At 43.1% G+C, this 20,665-nt stretch overlaps 1 protein-coding gene across 2 annotated transcripts in view; it reads left to right on the top strand.

Moving 5' to 3' along the window:
- MTHFD1L (methylenetetrahydrofolate dehydrogenase (NADP+ dependent) 1 like) overlaps positions 1–20,665 on the top strand; it is a 186,193-nt gene that overhangs the window by 29,866 nt on the left and 135,662 nt on the right. For both annotated transcript variants that reach the window (XM_048225973.2, XM_048225974.2), the window contains exons 8-12: positions 1,651–1,762; positions 8,089–8,180; positions 9,798–9,895; positions 12,384–12,557; positions 20,074–20,210. In XM_048225973.2, coding sequence (XP_048081930.1) covers positions 1,651–1,762; positions 8,089–8,180; positions 9,798–9,895; positions 12,384–12,557; positions 20,074–20,210 — 613 coding nt within the window. The remainder of the gene's footprint in view (positions 1–1,650; positions 1,763–8,088; positions 8,181–9,797; positions 9,896–12,383; positions 12,558–20,073; positions 20,211–20,665) is intronic.

Below are 20,665 nucleotides of genomic sequence, written 5' to 3'. Positions count from 1 at the left end.
GGGGAACTTGGAGCTCTTCTAGATCCTGGCTTTTTTTCTTCCTAAACCAGGTAGGACTGTCATGGATTTGCTTCCCCTCGCTGCCATATCTTGTCCTGAGATTTCTAAGAGACGTTAGCGGATGCAGCCTCTTGCCCAAACTGTGTTACGGACTCCTAGGCCGAGTTGCTCACCTGATGCTTCCCCCGGGCTCTTCAGTGATCAGCCCGTCCAGGCTGAGGACAGATGAGGGCACGTGGAGCACATTCATTGATGGGGGCGCTTGGGTGGTGGTCACGGCAGTGGGGCCACGTTCATGTCTTGTCTGCCACTCCTCTGTCTGATTCTTTTTTTTTTAAAGATTTTATTTATTTATGTGACAGAGAGACAGCCAGCGAGAGAGGGAACACAAGCAGGGGGAGTGGGAGAGGAAGAAGCAGGCTCCCAGCGGAGGAGCCCGATGTGGGGCTGGATCCCAGGACCCCGGGATCACACCCTGAGCCGAAGGCAGACCCTTAACGACTGAGCCACCCAGGCGCCCCCCTCTGTCTGATTCTAAACAATCTGGAGTCAGTTGCAGGGCACCAAAGTCTGTGGAAAAAGCAATGGGGGAAGGAAGAAAGCAGCGTGGGAGAGGGGAGGGCTCTCCCCTCATGGAGCGTTCTAAGACTGGCTCCCCAGGGGAAGCAGGACTCACCGGAGAGGGGCTTCCCCTCCCTGAGCCTCGCTTTCCTTGTCTGTTCAGCGGGTGTGGTAACACCAGCCCACAAAGCTGGCACCCGCGGTCATAGCTGTTTCCCCCACAGGGTGTCCGAGTCCTCCTTCACCTCTCGCTCTCCACATATGGATCCGGTTTGTGGTCGTCGGTTGGTTAGTTGGGTCCATACTGGGACAGGGGTCATTCCTCGGTTGAGATCAGAGCTGATCTCTTCTACCTGTCACCCTCTTACCAGACATGGTCCTCCAGCCCTGTTCTCAGAGTTGGACAGACGGTCGTGATGAATGTGTTCTGTGTCAGGAGTTGCATTCTTGCCTTTTTCTCACCCAAAAAAAAAAAAAGAAAAAAACCCACAAAAAACCAAAAACGAGCAGTTTGACAGGAGACTAAGCAGAGCCTCCAGGAAAATGAGATTCTTTCTCGAGCTCTTGAAAATCCCCCCACAGATCCAGTAAAAGTTGCAGGTGGGCCTCCTTTGGATCGTGCAGTTGTACAAGCCAGCAGGCCCCCCGAACTGGCCAGGTCTTCGGGCGGCTCCCCTACAGCCGCCCCCGTCTTCCGCCTCAGGCATGAATCCAGATGCCCCCCACCCCGTGCACCTTTCCGTCTCCTGCTTCCATGCGGGCCTTTTTCGTGGCCCCCTCCTTTTCCTGATACCGCGGTTGGTGTGAAGACACGTGGGTGGCGGTACCGCCCGCGGTGTAGGCGCTGAACTGACTGCCCTGAAGAAGTCTTGCCCCTTTGTCTTTTCTTTCTGGGATATGGTAGTCACACCTGGTGCTGATCGGTGCTGCATTAGGAAATCAGTGATGTGAATCTGTCCGTGTCGTCCGGGTGGCACCAGCCTCTGGAGCGTTGTCCTCTATTGCATCGAAGCTCGTTGATGCGGATCACTAGTCACGTGTCTCTGCCACAGATTAAAGCATGCGCGGTGTTTCTCTTTTTCTTTCTAGCTTCTCGAGGCTGATATTGTGGTCTTGGGCTCTCCCAAGCCAGAAGAGATTCCTCTTTCTTGGATACAGCCAGGAACTACAGTTCTCAGCTGTTCCCATGACTTCCTCTCAGGTGGGTAAATGTCTTAAAATTGGTGTTGGGCTGCTGATGAACAGAGGTGAGATTGTTACGAGAAACGTGAACCTTATTCAGAAGAGAGGACATCCCTGAAAGGTCGGTCGTCGTCGACATCCGTGCACAGGATAGGAAACTCAGAATGTTGATGTGCCTACTTTTGGGTTACCTGATACTGAAACCGTACGGTCGGGCAAAGAGAAGCTAAGACGCCAACCACAGTAGCCCCCTCCTGCTCCCAGGTGCACACGTGCCCCTGTTGGCCTCTAGCGTGGAGCAGTCCAGTCACTTGTGACCTGAAGGAGATAATTTGTCCATGTGTGAGGTATGCTAGAAATAGTGGTTTTCAGTCTCGTACAACGAAGCAGAATCTGTTCTCCCAAGGAAATCTTAGATGACCTTCAGCATGTCAAAGCAGATGAAAACAGTTGCTGGAAGGGATGGGAATGGAGACCAGCCCTTGTGTGTCTCTCCGATTCCCCCTTGCAGTGACCCCTCAGAAACTTCCCTGGAGCCCCAGAGTCCCCTCAGGGCAGTGTGAAAGTCACTGTCAGAAACAGAGGTGGTCTGAGGATGGTATTTCGCCAAGGGGATCCAGGAGTGCCCGGGACCACGCAAGACCTCCCTTCAGAGGAGCTCAAGCTGTGCCCACAGCAGGGCACAGAGGCGAGGGGCCAGTCGGGCAGGCCCAGACGGATGCCCTTTTCTCGTTCACTGAAAGACACTCTGAGGCTAGGAGAGCTTTGCACTGTACCTAGCCGACCTTTCCAAGTCCCCGCGTAACGTGTGCAGGCAAGAGACCCTCCTTTCCTGTTACCCGCAGGCTTCAGATTTCAGCGTTGGAGAGGACCGTGCTGAGCGGGCGTGTCGTGCGGCATTTTTCCCCAAAGGTGGTCAGAAGTTGAGCCAAAGTGGGTGGAGGCCCTCTTTCACTTCTGCCAGGACCACACTGGGGTTCTAGATCTTGAAAATCTTAAAACGTAGACTGCTCCACAAGAGAGTGAAATAGAGAATTGTATTAGATTGTGTGTGTGTGTGTGTGTGTGTAAACTTTGATCCAGTCACCTTGAGATAACCATTTTACATTTTTCCACAAAAAATGCACTAAGCTTAATTCGATTGGAAGGTAATAGAAGGGAAAAAAAACCAATGTGATACTATAAATGTTACTGAAATTCATAAAATAACTGTTTCTTCAAAGAGAAAAATAATGGACCCACCACTCTAGGAAATGTCCCTCCTCCCAGAATTAACCAATCAGATTATAAACCCTCTGGGGCTGCAGGGGGTGGGGTGGATTGGAGGATGTAAGGGACGATTCCCAGGAATCTTCCGGAATATTCAGGTACTGGGCTCTTGGATGAAAAGCACACAGATGAATGAGGCAATTAGAGGTATAATATAATGTGAATGTAGGATTCATTGCTCCTTTTAGCAAACAGAAGGCTTGCACTAAATGACTTCTTTGAAGTATATCTAGTGTTGAGGTATAACTTTCCTCACCTGAAAAAACCAATGCCTAACCCATAAATTATGGGCATGGCTGATTTGCTCCTCTGCCCAGAATTTAGATTAGGAAAGTCAGTTGTGACTTTATGTTCTTTACTGAACACTTCTTTGCTGTTATGTTTTCCTGCTGTTTTTTCAAAATTAGAGTTTATGTATTTAGGACAATTCTGGCATCATCCTGGCTGGAGGGAGGGGCTACTTTTTGGAATGCCTTTGAGCCCTATGTTTCAATATATGAAGGTGACTTTTTTTTTTTTTTTTTAGTGAAGCTGTGCCTTATTTTTAATACATTTCTTTTGAGGACTTTTAGTTTTTAAAGGCATTCATAAAAACGCTCGATTTCAATGCAGTGATCCTCCTGGGGGAACAAAAAAGACCAAGGCATTTTGTTTTGACGGAATAATTCTGTATGTAGACTGACTATGGTTAGTTTATTTTAAGTGTGTCTGGTCTAGTACTAGTAGTCTTCTTCTTGATTTTTGAATGCCTAGTGCCCAGAATAGTACCTGAGGCTTAGTATGTGCTCAGTACCGGGTGTCGAATGAGTGAATAAACTTGGACTCAGAATTGTGCTCTGATCGATTGCAGTTTTAAGTTGGTTGCAGATATAAAGACTTCTTGAACTTGTCCCCCACTCAAAAACAGGGCTGAGCAGGCAAAGACAGAGATGAGAAATGCTCCACTGATTAAATAGATGAACATTTTTGCAGTCAGCCCTACTCATAAAAGAGCGTGATATTTCCTGATAGTCAGTTTTAATTTTATTTATTTATTTATTTATTTACTTATTTATTTAGTTTTTATTTTTTTTTTTTAGAGAGATCCCTTTTTTAAAAAAAGATTTTATTTTTGAGTAATCTCTAAACCCAACATGGGGCTTGAACTTACAACCCTATCAAGAGCCCCCCACTGTACTGACTGAACCAGCCAGGTACCACAGTCAGTTTTAATCTTAGCAACTTTGATTAGTATGAAAATCTGATCTCTGAATAGATTGAAGAAAGGCTTTTCTCCCTTGCCAACTTAAAGAGACTTCTGAAAGCATTATTAAAAAGAAGGGTGCTTTTATTCACACTTAGGAACAAAAGAATTCTTAATAAACTGGTGATTGGTGAAGGCAGGGTTTATAATGAAATTTTCATACTCCTCTTAACGGATCCCACTCCCCCCAACCCCGTAAAAATAGATGGGATGTGGTGATTTACAATGAGGTAATCCTATAGAGGCATTTTATTGAATACCTAATCCCAGGAGAGATCTTTCGAGTGGCTGGTATCCCAGAAGTAGTGCTCAGAAAACAATTACACCTAACTTGCTGGATCTGTTCACTCTTCTGTGGCATGAGTCTAATGTTTAGATTTAAAAGAGGGACATGTATCTTCCCCGAATAGCACTGAATGATACTATGGTGCTTTACTCTGGCATATAAAAATCTGTGAGATGCCAAAGGGAAAATCTGATCTATTGGAAGTGAGTGGAGAAAGTGAGTGACTTAATGACTGGCTAATAAATCCTTACCAAGTAAAAATAACTAAATAAATAAAATAAAAGAGGGACATGTTAATGTTCAGTTTTCTAGCTATACCTAATATTTTATTATTAAGTTTCAAATCACGGAAGCTGTGATTTTGCAGCACTCTGCTTGCTAAAGAGCAGAATGCATCCGAAGCAAGACCATTTCATACTCTGCTATTAAGACGTATTTCCTGATGTGCCCAATGGGACAAAGGAGAAGCTGGTCTTATGTCTCGGGCCCAGAGAAGAGGATCAAAACAGGAATTTTGTGGGTCAGAGCATTTGACAGCATCATTTTAAGTGAGCATAAGTGTATTTACTGTGGGGTGTATCTCAGGGTTTATGCTAATGACCTCGGGGAGCCTGGGAGACCTAAGCTTTCTCTCTTATGGCCCTGAAGGGAGACGGTTTTATGATTAATGTAATGGGAAAAGCATGGAATTTGGGTCAGATTGATCTTATTCAAAGAGAAGAGGGGGGTTTTGGTTTTCTCTTCATTGCATTGTATTCACAAGATGTGTGACTTTGAGCAAGTAACCTAAGGTCTCTGATCTTCAGTTTTCTTGTGGGTAAGATGGGAATGAGGCTCTTGAGAGGAATAAATGAGCTCTCGCCTCACAGCCCCTCATTCATGGGAGCTGCCACCTAGTGGTCCTCTCCCCCTCCCTCCTCTTCATTGTCTTCACACCTCTAGCACACAGAATAGCTGTCAGACTTCCTATTAGCAAAATGTAAGCCTGTATTTGAAAATCGAGCCCAGGGAAGGACTCTTCCCAGTGAGTTTCTGAGAATGTAAGAACGTAGCTTTAGAGAACTTAGACACGCATGTAATATACTCATTATCTTTGTGCCCTTGGAATAAAATAAGGATATTTGCTTATAAATTTTGAGCTCCAATTATTCTAAAATCCATTACATCTATTACCTGTTTCCCTTATATTTTTTTCCCAGGAAATTCTGGAAGATTTGGACTCAGATGTTATTGCCAGGTTTCATTTCTAATTTTAACTAGTTCTCAGTATAATACATTTAATGTTCTGACTTTTTACAAAAGTCTCAAGCTGTTTAGAATATACAAATCTGTGTTAATTCCTTCCTACTTTAGTTTCAGTGATTTCAAAAGGGCTGTTTATATAAGTTGATACTAATATTTTAATTATATTTCTTTTTTGGAAGATTCTTACATTATATTCTGTTAAAAAATAGTAAGACATTGTTATTCGATAGTGGAATTCGGATGTTTTAAGCTAGGAGTTCAACCCTTGTGAGCATTATTACAAACATTATATTAAGATTTTGTTTATTGTATTTTCCTATTATCCTCTGAGATGAATATATTTAACTTAAAACTAATGGCCAGTGATTTTGAAAGTGTTATCTGTACTAATTTGTAATTTTTTAGCTTTTCCTGTTTTCAGAGCTTCACATAGTTTTTTTTGAGTTACTTGTTCTCCTAGAGGATGAGAAAATATTTGAGAGTTCAATCTATGGGTTCATACAGCGCTTTAGTGATAAGAAGGGTGCCTCGGGCCAGACTGCAGAAAGCTGAAACCTTTCCATATAGCAGAGATGGCAGGAAGACCGAAGAAGAATTTGTGTTGGTCCCTCCCATTTCATTTATTCTGGCAAAATTCCCAGGGTGGTCTCAAAACAGCTCCTGTCAGGGAAAGTACCGTTCTGATTTCCAGGGAAAGCATTATGACACGTTAGCCTTAAATTTTCTTGTTGTAGAAAGTTTGGTTAGCAAGAAAAAATTATAAATGAAAGGCCATCTTTTAAAGTGATTCATTAACCTGTCCTTGGAAGAACCACGAGTAAACGGGGAGTGTTTAGTGGGAAGTGAAAAGACCCATTTGGTTTGGGAGAGGACCCCTGGGACCCCTGCTGAACTCGCAGGCTGAGTGCAGACAGGCTTGGCAGGCGGAGTGTAGACAGCCTCTGGGTGGAGCCCTGCCTCTACACAGGCAGAGGGGTGAGGTAATGATTTCCTTTCTCGATTCCCTTTAGCCATGAAATTTTTTAAGAATGTTATTCCTGATGCAGTAAGTTACCATCTTCATTGCCTCAAGTTCTCCGGATTCAGAACTTTTTAACCAGGTCATCCCTAATATTAATATCCTAAAATACAGTTTCTCAGTTTCTGTGGAAGAATGGTCACATCACTTTTATGACAGGGTACTTGTGATTCTGTTCTGGGAACGTGCGTTGGTACATTGATACCAGCTCCGGGCATGTAGGTTTTTCTTATTTCCTTGTCATTTAAAGATAGAAAAATGAGAGAAGCATATTTCTTTTCCATAATGGTTAGACAAGACCTTTAGATCAGATCTCTCGTGGTTCAAACAAAACAAAACAAATCTCATTCTCTAGACTCTTGGCTTTTGCCTAAATATGATTTATCAAACTGGGAAGTGTTGCTAATCTTGAAACGATACCGGAGGGATATGATTTTCCAACACCCTTAATACATTTGACTATAGAACATCACAAAACACTTACTCTTAAGTGTTTTGTGCTCTTTCTTGCAAAGGACTGTCAGCAAAATGGATAATTTAAAACTAGAGTGGTCCAAACTAGAGGGAAATTGTTTCTTAATTCAAAAATGTTGCTATTAGAAATGCTTCTTTTCTCCAAGGGAGGATATAGACTAAAGCATTTTACATGTGTGCTTATTTTTTGTAACCTTTTTAAGTGCCAACTGACGAAGGGAGAAGTAGAATCCTTATAAATGCCTCTGTAGTTTGAAAACCAGGTCATCCCTAAAATTTAATATCCTAAAATACAATTCCTCAGTTTCTACGGAAAATTGGTCCTATTACTTTTATGATGGAGATTTTTAAAGTTATCAAAGAAAGCCTGATCTTTCACACTTTTGGCACTTTGGTTGCAATTATGCTGTGTTTGAGTCCCCCTTCTTAGATTTCGTATACATAAGTGAAGTTGCTTTTATTCCATATGTATCATTTAAACCTACACATTAGATGCCAGGCGCTTTGGTGTCGCATTCAATTCTCACAGACTTGTGTGGGGTTATAACTACCCACAGTAATTAATGGGCCCAAAGTCACAGTTGCTGGTTAGAGGTAGAAGCACGATTTTTACCCAGTCTACTCTAAAGCTGGTCAAGAGCCGCAAGGTTGTGCCAGGGACTGGGGACCCACCTGGAGCTGTGCATGAAAGCATAAAGTCCTTGGTTGAAAAGGAGAGCATCACTCAGTGCCCTGGCTTTTTCCTAGGAGCAATTGGTTGTAAATGACAGTATCCTGAAAGTCTGTTCCCCCCCCTCAAATTTTTTCTAGGGAAGCATGGATGTGGTTCTCTTGGGGTGCATTTTAATGGTCTCATTGCAGAAGATGATGTGAGTCTCCTTGCTGCAGCTCTACGGATTCAGGTTGGTTTGACACAGCTCTTTGAGAATCTGTGAGTTGAGAGCTTTGTTTAATAGTTGCTAACATTTTGCAAGTGTGTTCTGTGGAGCAGACACAGTGTTAAGCACCTTACGCACATAATGTCCTTTAATTCTTACAACTGCCCTGGAAGATAATGGCATTCCCATTTGGTAGACAAGGAAATGGAAGTTAGAAAAATCTGCCTTTGGTGACGTGACAAGTGTGGGACGGTGACCCAAATCAGGGTCTGTTGTTAGTTATGTATTGCTGTGGAATAAATTATCCCCCAAATTTTGCAACCTAGGACAATAAGCATTTATTATCTCACAGTGTTTGTGGGTCAGAGATTTGGGAACAGCTCAGCTGTATGGTTTTGGCTCAGGGTCTCTCATGCAGTCGAAATCAGGAGGTCAGTGGAAGGCTTGACTGGGGCCGGAGCCTCGCGCTTCCAAGATGGCTCACACACATGGCTGTTGGCAAGGTGCCTTAGACCCTCACCATGCAGACTTCTCAGAAGAGCTGCTCATGATGGGGCAGCTAACTTCTCCCAGAATGAGTGACCCAAAGGAGAAGGCAAGGAGGAAGGCATGGTAGGTTTTATGACCTAGCTGTCAAAGTCACCCACCCCCACTTCCCTGTTTCCTCTTTGCCAGAAGCGAGCCACCAGTCTAGTTCACATTCAGGGGAAAGGGAATCGAGCTCACCTTTCGAAGACAGGAGTATTAAAGATTTTGTGGACTGCTTTTCAAACCACGACCATCTATATGACCCAAAGCCCAAGATCTTCAACTCGCCACCTATGCGTTCTGCTGGCAGTGACCTTGGCTATCAGGAGAGAAATCAGAGTCTGTAATTCCTGCCACAGTGGAATGAAGCAGAAGCAAGTTTTAGTTTCTTTCTTACATACATGGTGTATACAGTTAAAACTTTTTACTTCCAGGGGCGCTGGCTGGCTCATTCGGTAGAGCATGCAACTCTTGATCTCAGGGCCGTGAGTTCAAGCCCCACAATGGGCAGAGAGCGCACTAAAAATGAATAAATAAATAAATAAATAAACAAACAAACAGGGACCCCCCCCCTTTAAAAAATAAAAAAATAAAAATAAACTTGTTACTTCCAAATGGGATATAATATCTTTCTGTAAGGATTGTATGTCTCATTGCAACCTAAGCCAAATTTTATTTCTCTCTCTTTGTGTATCACCATTTAACAATTCAGGGCTCTGGTTCTGTTCACCAACTGTAAAAGGATTAAACTTGAAACAGTGTTGCAGAGTTTGGAAGCTAGGTATCCAAGCTGATCATTCATGCGGTCTCACATTTCCCTCATTTTTCTCTTCTCAGAGGAAGAACACACTCTAAAATTTTATTCTAGTCCTTGATGTCTTGAGCAAACACTTAACCTATCTCATAAGTACCTGTGTCTCACGTTTTCCTTTGTAAGATGAACCTACAGCGCTAATTACATGTGAACTAAAGTGTTCCTGAGGTTCACTTGGGTTACTGTGCAACTCTCATCCTTTTCACGACGTAACATCTCTGAACGGTATTTTCGTAGTTTACATACCCTGTCATTCAGCCTTTACTTGTATAACATGCTTTCCTTTCTGTCCCTTGAAGAACATGGTCAGCAGCGGAAGGAGATGGCTACGTGAACAGCAGCACGCAAGATGGAGACTTCACTGCTTGAAACTCCAGCCTCTCTCCCCCGTCCCGAGGTATTTGTGGGACTTATTTATAGTGACGTCAGGCCACCAAAGTGCCTCAGATACCCAGAGTTACCCATTGGGTGGGGGCACGCTTCACGGTATTAGGGCTTTGATGGTGGATAATTTTCTCTAATCACATTGCTGCACTGTTTATTCTATTGTTTAAGCCCTAAAAATTAAACACCAAAGAATATGTGGACCATATTCTGTCCGTTCTAGGATGTTTATTTTTTTCTTTTCTGAAGTCAGGATGTCCTTTACTGTTGGTGATGTATCCTGTATTACATGGCATTGTTTTTTCTTCTTAGTGGTCTATAACATAGTGGTGTCTTATATTTGACAAAATACAGTAATATGATGTTTGGAATATGCTTTTTGGTGTTGGAAATGCCCAACTCATCTGTCAGCCTGGTCTTCACGGCCACGTGGGTGTCTATGCTGGGGGTAAATGACCAGCCAAACCAAACCCCATTCTATGTGGGAAGTGAGTTCAGCTTTCCTCAGATCATAGTAATATCTACTATCTGACAGGGTTTTCTGTGATACTCCAGATGGGTATTTTCTTCGGCGTAGCATTTAATGAGGTGCAAGCCATATATTCCCTGCATAAATTTGGAAATACGCAGTGCAGGGATAATTCATTAGATAAGATATCAGAGCCAGAGAAATGTATTTTGCAGCCTCATCGTGGGTCGCCCTGGCTGCCCCCCTCTCCAGTGAATCGGGCCCCCCCTCCTTTGTCCAGGCATGCACAAATGCCATTGGAAAACAGTGCACTGAAAAGAACACATCATAGATAAAGCCTCCAGGAATTGATGAATTTTTCATTTGATAAACCACTTGCTTTTGAGATTTGATCCATTTCCTTGGGCTGCAGCTGAACGCTCACGGTTCCATTCTACCCATCCGGCTATGTGTTCACCCCTGAAATAGACTGAACATCGTGTCACCTTCTGTGTTCATCAATACATAAATTCCGGGGAATGTTGTGTTTTGTAATGTCACTCACCCCTGTTGTTGTGCAATGTTTCATCAAGTATCTTAATTTTTTTAAGTTATTTATGTTGTTAAAGGACTTTAGTTTTTAAAAGCAAATGAGTATGTTCTACTTATAGAGAGTGAGAAAAAAAAATTGAGGTAAACTCTGCCAGACTGTGTACCAAAGTCTTTGCATAAATCTAAATAAATTCCACTTGGGGGAAGAAGTGTTTTAATTGCTGAACCAAATTTGACTTCTGAGGTATGGGGGGGGGGAGACAGGCTGAGTAGTTTATAAATTCCTCAAAAATCAAAACAATGTCACTGTCACTCTTTAGCTAGTGAGGAAAAAGCTCTGGAGGTTTTCCAAAAGTCGGCATTTCCATTTAGAGATTTGGGGAGGAGAGAAAGAGAAAAAAGGTATAGACAGGGAGGCAAAATGAAGTGGGAGCATAGGCAGTGAAGGGAGAGGGGGAGAACTGGAAAGGAAAATGCAGAAATGAGTTTACTGTTACCTCGTGCCCCAGGTCAGAATTCCATGGGGTCGTGGAGAACAGAGAGCAGTGTGAGGGCTTCGAGTCGATTATCAGCAGGAGCAAAGAAAGAAAAATCAGAGCAGCGGGCCTCCTGCCAGTGGAGACGGCTGGGCCCCCAAAAAAGGGCTCCAGGGTTGAGGCAGGGCACTGCTGTCTCCCCAGGTATCAACCCTGATGACTGACCGAGTCTCTGATGCCTGCTCTCCCCAGCTCTGTCTTGGGCCTGCCATGCCTTCCTCTCAAACAGGGGCTCAGTCCAGCAAATGGACGGCCTGAGCCCCTATTAAAACCAAGAGCTGAGCTCAGGAGCCCCAAAAGACTCTCTGAGAAGTTTAGCACAGGCCGATTTCATAGTACTCCTGTCAGCTTAACAGTGGTGTTCTCATCTTGAGAGTAAAATAGGATAAACGATTTGCCCAGTAACACTTGGGTGTTCCAAACCTTTCCTGTATTTGAAGTTAAGCTTCAAGCACTAGGTCCTTTTACTGACGGTTATGCAATTAATAAAATATTTTGAACTGTGATTTTGGATTCGAAGTAGGAAAAAGAGAGGGAAAAGTATGGACATGGATAAAACAAAATAGCATTTCCACATTTTTGAATAGCCAAGAGACACATGCGGCTAGCCCAGTAAGAGCATTATGCAATGACCCATCTATTCATGCTTACCGAAGACAGGGATGAGCCACAGAGAGCACTGTACTTGACAAGGAATATACAGTTCTCTCCTATGGTCTTGGTGTTATCTTTGTACCTGGGCAGAATTCTACGATCCTCATGAGATTTTAAGAGTTGCTTCCCTAAAGAAAGATACCATTTCTTCATGCACATTACTTATTAGCAGTTGTGCTTAATACTGCTGGGGACAGAGGACAAAGCAATTGCTCTGATTGAATTGTTGGCATGGCGTATAGCTGTTTTCACTTCCAGCACTGACCACCTAAGCTGAGGAGACTCTCGCCTCTTATGTGTTTTCCCCCCAGTGATCTTGAGATTTCAAGAGCACAGACTCCAAAAGCCGTGGAAGTCCTTGCCAAGGAGATAGGATTGCTTGCAGATGAAATTGAAATCCATGGCAAAAGCAAAGCCAAAGTACGTTTGTCCCTGCTGGAAAGGTTAAAGGATCAAGCAGATGGAAAATACGTTTTAGTAGCTGGGTAAGACTACTTTTAAAATCTATTTTACTAAGAAGGCCTGTTTATAAAACTCTCTTCCCTATTTCTGTCTGTCATCACACCCCTCACATCCATTCTTTTCTCAAGCTTGACATTTTTGTCCATTTCACTTGGCATTCCTTCATTTGACATGAGGTAAGTTTTCATTTTCAGTGCAAAACAAGTTAGTCTCTTCCACAAAATATATAAAGTGTAACGAGTTCCTAATCCAGTATTTTATTTTTTTGTTTTTCATATTATGTTTTTGATCATCCTTGTTCTGTTGTGGATTTTTCATTTAGTTTTTTTTTTTGTGATAAAAATCAAAATAAGAATTAAAAGTAAAATATTTTGAACTGGGCAGGGGGTATTTGTGTTCTACTCAGAAATAACATTTTAATGGAAAGTGTACAGATAATTGTGTGAAACTTAACATTTTCCTGTTAATATCCTTAATATTTATTTATGTATTTGCATTACGAAAGTTCATTATTTCTCTTTTCTTGCACTTTAAAATTAATATTGGGCCATTTTCATTTGTGTTGATCGTTTTAGAAAATAAATGCAGACTTTTTGTGAAAAGGGGTGTTTATTTTCCCTCTTTTTAAAAAAAGAAATATGTTCACAGGCTGAAAAATGATCGAAAACAAGGGATTTAAAATATTCTTTCAGTGTGACCTGAGGGGACATCAGGAGACCATATAAATTCCTTTGTTGTCTTGAAATTTCATTGCAGTGACTTCCCGATGATCTGTAGGCCAAGGCTTAAGGCACAAAAACCTGTTTGTTAACAGGCAGAGACATCTCTTACAACTGGACTTGACTCTTGCTTAGCTTTATTTTTACATATTTTATTAGTAATGTAAACGCCTTGTTTCTTTATCTGGTTATAATGTCACGCCTACTCATAAAGCTATTCCAAAATGCAGCAGAGTGTCAACAAGAAAGTAAACCATGCCAAATCCTACCACCCAGAGGCAGGGGCTCTTAACCTTTGAGACCATCTTCCCCGGGCTGCTCTGTACGCAGCGCGATTATCCAGCAGTGTGTTGTGTACCTAGCTCACTCCGTGCGGGTCCGTATAGAGCTGGGTGATCAGTTTGCATGCCTGCGTATCGTTCCACTGTTCCCATCCTAGATTCTGGGGGACAGAGCAGTAAAAATGCCTAGGCTGAGGGTGGGTTCCATTTCACACATCCTCCCGGCACCGTGAAGCCCCGGCTGGCACCATGAAGCCCCGGCTGGCTCCGTGGCTGACACTTCAGCATGCTGCTAATTCTTCAAGGATATTCCAGCCAAAAAAACGATTTGAAAATATCATAAGGATGTGCCACAATTTATTTAACCAACTCTCCGTTGATGGGACTTAAATTGCTTCCCAGGTTTGGCCACTATAGGCAGTGCTAGAATCAACAGCCCTGCGCATGCTCACCTGTATACTTGCCCAGTGACCTCGTTGGGAAAAATCCCTAGAGGTTTTAAATTCAGTGTTTTAAAACTACAAAGAAAGATAAAACTACAATCCATAATTTCATCTTCTTAGGGGCCAAATACTTTCTTCATATATTTCTTTCTCTCCCCTTCTCCCTTCTCTTTCTCCAGCTCCTCTGTCCCTCTTTTGGAAGGATAGACAGCGAGGGCTCTGAGAGTCACTCAGTGGTTGTGGTTTTAAGGAATTCATGCCTTGCCTGTGGTTTAAACCTCCCTCAGGCTTCCAGGCTCACTACAGTTGGACTCCCAGTCCTACCGGGGTCCTTTCCAATCTAGGACCCCACCCCTAATGTCTCCGTAACTGGAGCTGCAAGAAAGCTCCATGCTGAGAGGAAAGGTTGGCCTCACCTACAGGCACCCCCAGGGCCAGATGTGTGAAAGGAGCCAGCTGACTTGGGGAATGGGATAAGGGACCCCTGGGTCCCAGGGTTTGGCGCACACACAGAATCAGTGTTGCTTTTCTGAAATGTGCTTGATACAAGTTTATTTTCAGAAATACACTCTGGGACATTCAGAACTTCAAAAGTAAATATAGTATTTTATCCACAAATTTGCTTCCCCTTTTCCAGGCTCTAAGTGATTTTGGTAGGTGGATTTGCTGGTCTTCTCCCCCTGTTTAAGGTGGGAAAATTTAAGGAAAACTCAGGAGGATGCGCTCTCTGTATACCAAGGAAGAATCAGGCAGTAATTTTTCATATGGAGTGGCTGTGATTCACTCTTGTGGGCGCTCGTTAATACTGGAAATAAAAACACAGATCTACACGTGGCCCTGCCCTTAGCTGGGAACACAGGAGTGATACTTACAAAACACAAGCTCTGATGGTATTATTATCAGATTCCTAACTTGAAGTCCTCCTGTCAAGGGCTGGCCTCCAGCCACATGCTGGAGAGTGACGGCTAGCCTGGCTTCCCCAGGTTATGGCTGTGTGTCGGTCCGTGCCCAGTAGAACATTGCTTCTTGCCCCACCTTGTCTCTTTGCCAGCATTCATATGTGCATCTGAGCTGAAGAAGCCAGGTTGTCGTATTGTCCATAGAAATGAAATGAAACCTGAATTCTCCAGTACAGATTTAACCCCAAGAGAAAAACAGTTCTTTTTCTGAAGTTGTGGTATATATGTTCCTTATAGCACAAAGATCTATGAAGGAACAAAAATTAAATTGTGTTCCTTTCAACTGCATTGGGAAAAAAAAAAAGCTGTGAGGGTAGGATTTTGAGACGTAACCTGCATCTGCAGGAAAGCCTGAAGGGTTTTAGAAAATATATACCACACTATGTAACCCACACAAACACCAAATGATATATTTTATAAGTGTGTGAGCTGCCTTTTTAATAGCTGGATGTTTGAGATCAGTTTAAAACACCAGACATTTTATTTATAATCTAAAATGAAAAGTTCATTTGCAATAAAAACCACCTCCATAGTTTTACTTTTGGTCACATCAGTTAATGGAAAGTGACAGTCGTTAAACCATTACACACGCTGTCCCTGCTTCTTCAGAAATAGAAAGGACCCCTCCATTAAATGGAAAATTATTTCCTTTTCCGGCAAGATTTTTTTTTAATATATATTCTGGAAATAATACTGGCTTACAGTGTAAAGATTTAACGTAATGAAAAGCAAGAAGGAGAAAACGAAATGTCTCATGACTCGGAAGTGTTAAAAAATTTTTATATTTCCTTCCAGGATTTTCTCTCTATATCTATCCTTTTTACACATTGAGATCATGCTATAAATACCATTTTATGTCCTGCTTTTATTTCTGAATAACATGAGTCTTTCCCTGTGCTTTAGCAGAATTCAGAAACTCAAGTAATTCTTCAAGAAACCTAAATAACATATTTGTGGTTGTATGTTTGAACTTATGCATAAATGTGATTTAAATGTGTCAACAGTAGAATTAAAATATAAAACAATGGGATTTAAAAAAAAAAAATCTTCTGCTAATAACCCAAATGCGGCACAGATTAATTCTTCTTAAAAGCCGTTCTTCAAACTTCAGAGTTTCTCATTCCATCAGCATCATCTGTATTCCATCAGCTACACATCGCGTGGTATTTACACCTATACATCACTGTATTTGCTTTGCCTGACAAAATGAAAAGTATTGGGAATTGTTCAGGGAAGTATGCCAAAAGAATCTTAGGGGCTCTTGAGTTTTACATATTTTCCCAGTTACACTAATGAAAAGGAATTTGTTTGAGAACTTGCCTCGGAGTGCAGCTGTAGGGCATTGAATGTGTGTGCAGGCCGGGCTCCCCGGGCCCTTCACCGATTTCTGTGCCCAAGTTTGTAGAACTTCTCTGAATTGCTCGGGCAGAGCAGTGCAAAAAGCAGCCCAAATTTGTCTGTGAACAGACTGAATTTCACATGAAAAAAATAACTAAAAGCCTTATCCCTTACTTCTTTCATGTATAGAATGCCAAATACCTCATCTGATTTTTTCTTCTTTTAATATTCCAAACCATTCTTTTGGTAAGTGTAAAAATAACCTTTACTGACTTTAAGACTTTTGTTTCCCTGCCTTGGGTGACTATTTAAATACCTATGAGGTTTTTGCTATCTGCGCAACTTGCAGAATAAAACAAAGGTATTTAGAAGAAACCACTGCTGACGGGGCCTTTGAACTGCTCACATCAGTCAAGTGCGATGGGTAACACAAGCCGCTGGACTCTAGAGTTTGTTGTCAGGCGTAAGAGCTTTTAAAAACTTCCCAGTCAGGAAGATGCCTGGGATGGGTGATGTATATTCCTGTGCTGCTTGAGCGGGTAGTTTCGGAGCTCATGGGTAGACCTGTGGCTCACGACCGTAATACTGTTCTTGGTTCTCGATTTTGAGAACTGTGCACAGTTTTACCACTACCATCTGCATAAGCAATCTCTTTGACCTTGGAGTAAATGGTAAACTTAGTATGTGTCTAAACTGTCACAGAGTACTTCAGTACATGGATACTGTAGTTGACAGTAACCTATGTATCTTAGAAAAGACAGCGTTGCTTTGTCAAGCGTTTTTTGCTCCCGTGTGCCTGGGCGGGTGACAGAAATGCAGTGAGAGTGGGCGTAGTCCTTCACCTCAGCAAGCTTGTGGGCTGGGAGGCAGGACAGCCATGTCAGGAAGCTCGTAACGATGCCCTCAGAAAAGTTATATAAGTACACAATTAAATGCTCTAGGACATAGGAGCAGATAAAGCTGCGGGGAGATGTTGAGAAAGAGAATGAACAAAAACCACAGTTCCCTCTCCATAAACTCGAAGCTCTTATAGAAAAAAGAAATTAGGTTAACACGGTGCTTGTTGTTTTCTGAGTCAACTTGATAATTTGGAGTTGAAGTTAAGGATAGTGGGACAATTAAACCCAAGTCTGATATCAAGAGTAGGAATGAGGTAAAATAAAATTTTTAGTGGAGCTCTCCTTTTATTGCTCCCAATAAATACTTCCTGCTTTTTGATTTTCTTGAATTGTATTAGTTGGCAGAAAGCTCAGCGGTCCTGTGTTTCTAATTAAGAGTTGGATGGTTAGCTGAAGTTCTGAGGAGGTCATCTCTGGGTGTGTCTGCTTTGGGCTGTCTCCAGCAGCTATGTTAGCACATCCTTGGGAATGAAAATGTAATTCTTCATGTGACACACTGAAGTAAACCACCTATTCCTTTGCAAACAGTAAGTGGTCAGTACAGTACTTAATCCACCCTATCTTTGATACCACGCTTTCTTTTCAGGCTATCATAAGATCGTGATGCCTGTGGCTGACCAACTGCTTTTATTCTTGTTGTACTGAGGAAAGAGAAAGTTGACTCAACGCGTAAACACTTTCTTGTAACTGAGTCTTCACAATGACCAAGGGTCGTGTGGCTTGAGGAGTTTGAGGTTTACTTCACCAAGCGTGTTTGGGTTGGCACACCAGCTCCCTACCAGCGACCTTGTTGCTCTGCGCAGGGATGGCTGCCAGGCCCTCACCTAGTGTCAGGCATCTCTGTGGCATGTGATTCTGTGCGTACTTCCCGTGGTTCCCTTCAGAGACTCCCCTGTCACACCCCTGCCTCATCCTCAAGATTTCTCTCTTCTGCTCCTTCTGAGTTTCCTTTCCTTTCTTCTAACCATTCCTTAAGAGAACATGTTCTGGGCAGTTCTGTCCTGATCTCTCTTCGTACAGTGTTTACTCTGAGTGATCTTTATTGTTCCCATGCTTTATATTGCCAAGTAATGGTTAGCAGCAGTGACCATTTCTATCCATAGAAGTAACCTGGGGAAGTCCGCTGGCTTGCCTGGTTTTGATGTCCAGCTCTCCTGCTTACTAATTGTGTGGCCCTGGGTGAGTTAACCTTTTTGTGCCTGAGTTTCCTCATCAATCAAATGAGGATAAAAAAGAACCCGATAAGCATAAAGACGGAACCTCACATTTTAACTACCCCAAACCCACAGTTTTATCTGGCTAACATTGATTCATTTGTGAGCTCTCAGCTTAGTTGTTACTTTCTCTGTGAAGGCTTCCCTAATGCTCCAGATCTTATCAGATCCTCCTGCCATGTGCTCTCGTGACACAGTCTCATTGCCAAGTTCCTGTCCTATGTGTTTATCACTTTCGTTTGAATTGCTGGTGGATCTGTCCATATCTCCCATCAGCTGTAAGCTCTGGGAGGGCAGTGATGGAGTCCAATGTGGTCACCACTATCTCCCCAGGATCTAGGGGCCTGGTAGTACTTAATAAATGTTTGTTGGGAGAAGGACTGATTGTATTGCCATGGTGGGCTGAGGTAGTTGGGGATGGGATGATATATCTAAGGGCCTTACTTCTTTGTGGTCACATCACTAGGTTTTTTGTAGGTCAGAAAATTCTGACTATCGGGGCGCCTGGGTGGCACAGCGGTTAAGCGTCTGCCTTCGGCTCAGGGCGTGATCCCGGCGTTCTGGGATCGAGTCCCACATCAGGCTCCTCCGCTATGAGCCTGCTTCTTCCTCTCCCACTCCCCCTGCTTGTGTTCCCTCTCTCGCTGGCTGTCTCTGTCAAATAAATAGATAAAATCTTTAAAAAAAAAAAAAAAAAAGAAAGAAAATTCTGACTATCAGTTTCGTCATAATGGAGCATCCTGGACGACCTCACTGGCACCATCTAATTCATTTGAGACCGAGCTGTAAGCCACAATGACAGTTTTTAGATCTTGGGACAGTGGTTAGAGTATGCTGAGGAACAGTTTTATGGGTCCTGACTTGGGAATGTAATACACGCCGGTCCACTTGCTTGATGCTGTGATGGTGTGACTGTTGTGTGATGTTTGGTGTTGCAGGGCGTTGTGGTCAACACCATCCGGAGCAGTTGTGCTCTCCTTACTGCTGAGTAGTGTTGGGCTAATTCTTCCCTGATGTTTGAGGGGCTGTTGTATGAGAAGGAATAGAGTTTAGTATGTCTGACTTCATGAGACAGGAGCTGCAGGAATGCAGACATCTCTTCTTTAGGACAAAAAACTGTCTAACTGTAAAAACTGGAAGTGAACGGGCTCCCCTAGAGTTAATGAGCCTCATCACTGTTTGTGTTGAAACATGGCAGAGACAAGCCCTGAACACTAGTATCTAGAAGGAGATGGATGAATGAGGACAACTGGATGCCTTCCAATCCTGAGAGTCTGGCCGTGGATCACCGAGAAGGCCTTGCGCCTACATTGTGCCCCCAGTAAATGGCCCTAGAAGAATGAATGCCAGATCCCCCATCAAGAAGAAACAACGTTGTCTTAATTATTTAAACCATTTGATGGATAATTCTGTGCCATTTCTTAAAGCTGAGAATGTTATCACTGCTGAGTACCTTTTCTTTTTTTGGTCTCTTGCTGAAGGTGTGTCTGTATCTTGGCTTTAAGCACGGCCTGTGTCATGTGGGTAGACTATAAAGGTCCATGAAAATTGAAATAGTAAGTGAATTTTGGGATGGCATGTTCTCTTCCAATATTCTCTGATTTGCTTTTGGTACCTTAGGTTGATTTTGCATAGATTGTTCAGGAAATATTATTAAATTCTTTTTTTTTTCCCCCTCCAAACCAGGATCACACCCACCCCTCTTGGGGAAGGGAAAAGCACAGTGACAGTTGGGCTCGTACAGGCATTGACTGCACACCTGAACATCAACTCCTTTGCCTGTCTCAGGCAGCCTTCTCAAGGACCAACTTTCGGAGTTAAAGGTACTTGATTTAACAACTGGTACATTTTTCAGAGCAAAATCTAGGACAGAGAAAAGTTGTGAAAGAACATTATCAACAGGGAGTTAAAATTTGTCAGGGAAACTGGTACATCTCATCCCCACAGAGGGGGCTGCAGGTGGGGGGGGTTCAGCCGAACCCCCCAGGAAACCCATTTCCCTAGTTCCCTGGAGCAGTCGCTGGGCCCATGCTCACCACTCCAGCCCTGGGTGGAAGCCTTTGAGCTCATCAGGACTTTTTTGCCAGGCCATTTTGCGATTCTTCCATTCATTGGTGTTTTATCATCCCTGCCACAGAGAAAGGGCTTTCCATCCAAACAGCTAGAGAGCCTTTCATTTGGGCCCGAGGGCTCATCCCATCAAAGTTGCCGTCAGGCCTGCCGAGCTCTGGAAACTGACCGGCTGTGGACAGAGATGTGGTGAAATTTCTGTCTGGCT

The sequence above is a fragment of the Ursus arctos genome, unplaced genomic scaffold (assembly GCF_023065955.2).
Source record: "Ursus arctos isolate Adak ecotype North America unplaced genomic scaffold, UrsArc2.0 scaffold_13, whole genome shotgun sequence".
NCBI classification, from domain to species: domain Eukaryota; kingdom Metazoa; phylum Chordata; class Mammalia; order Carnivora; family Ursidae; genus Ursus; species Ursus arctos.
This window is presented reverse-complemented; position numbering and strand designations above follow the sequence as displayed.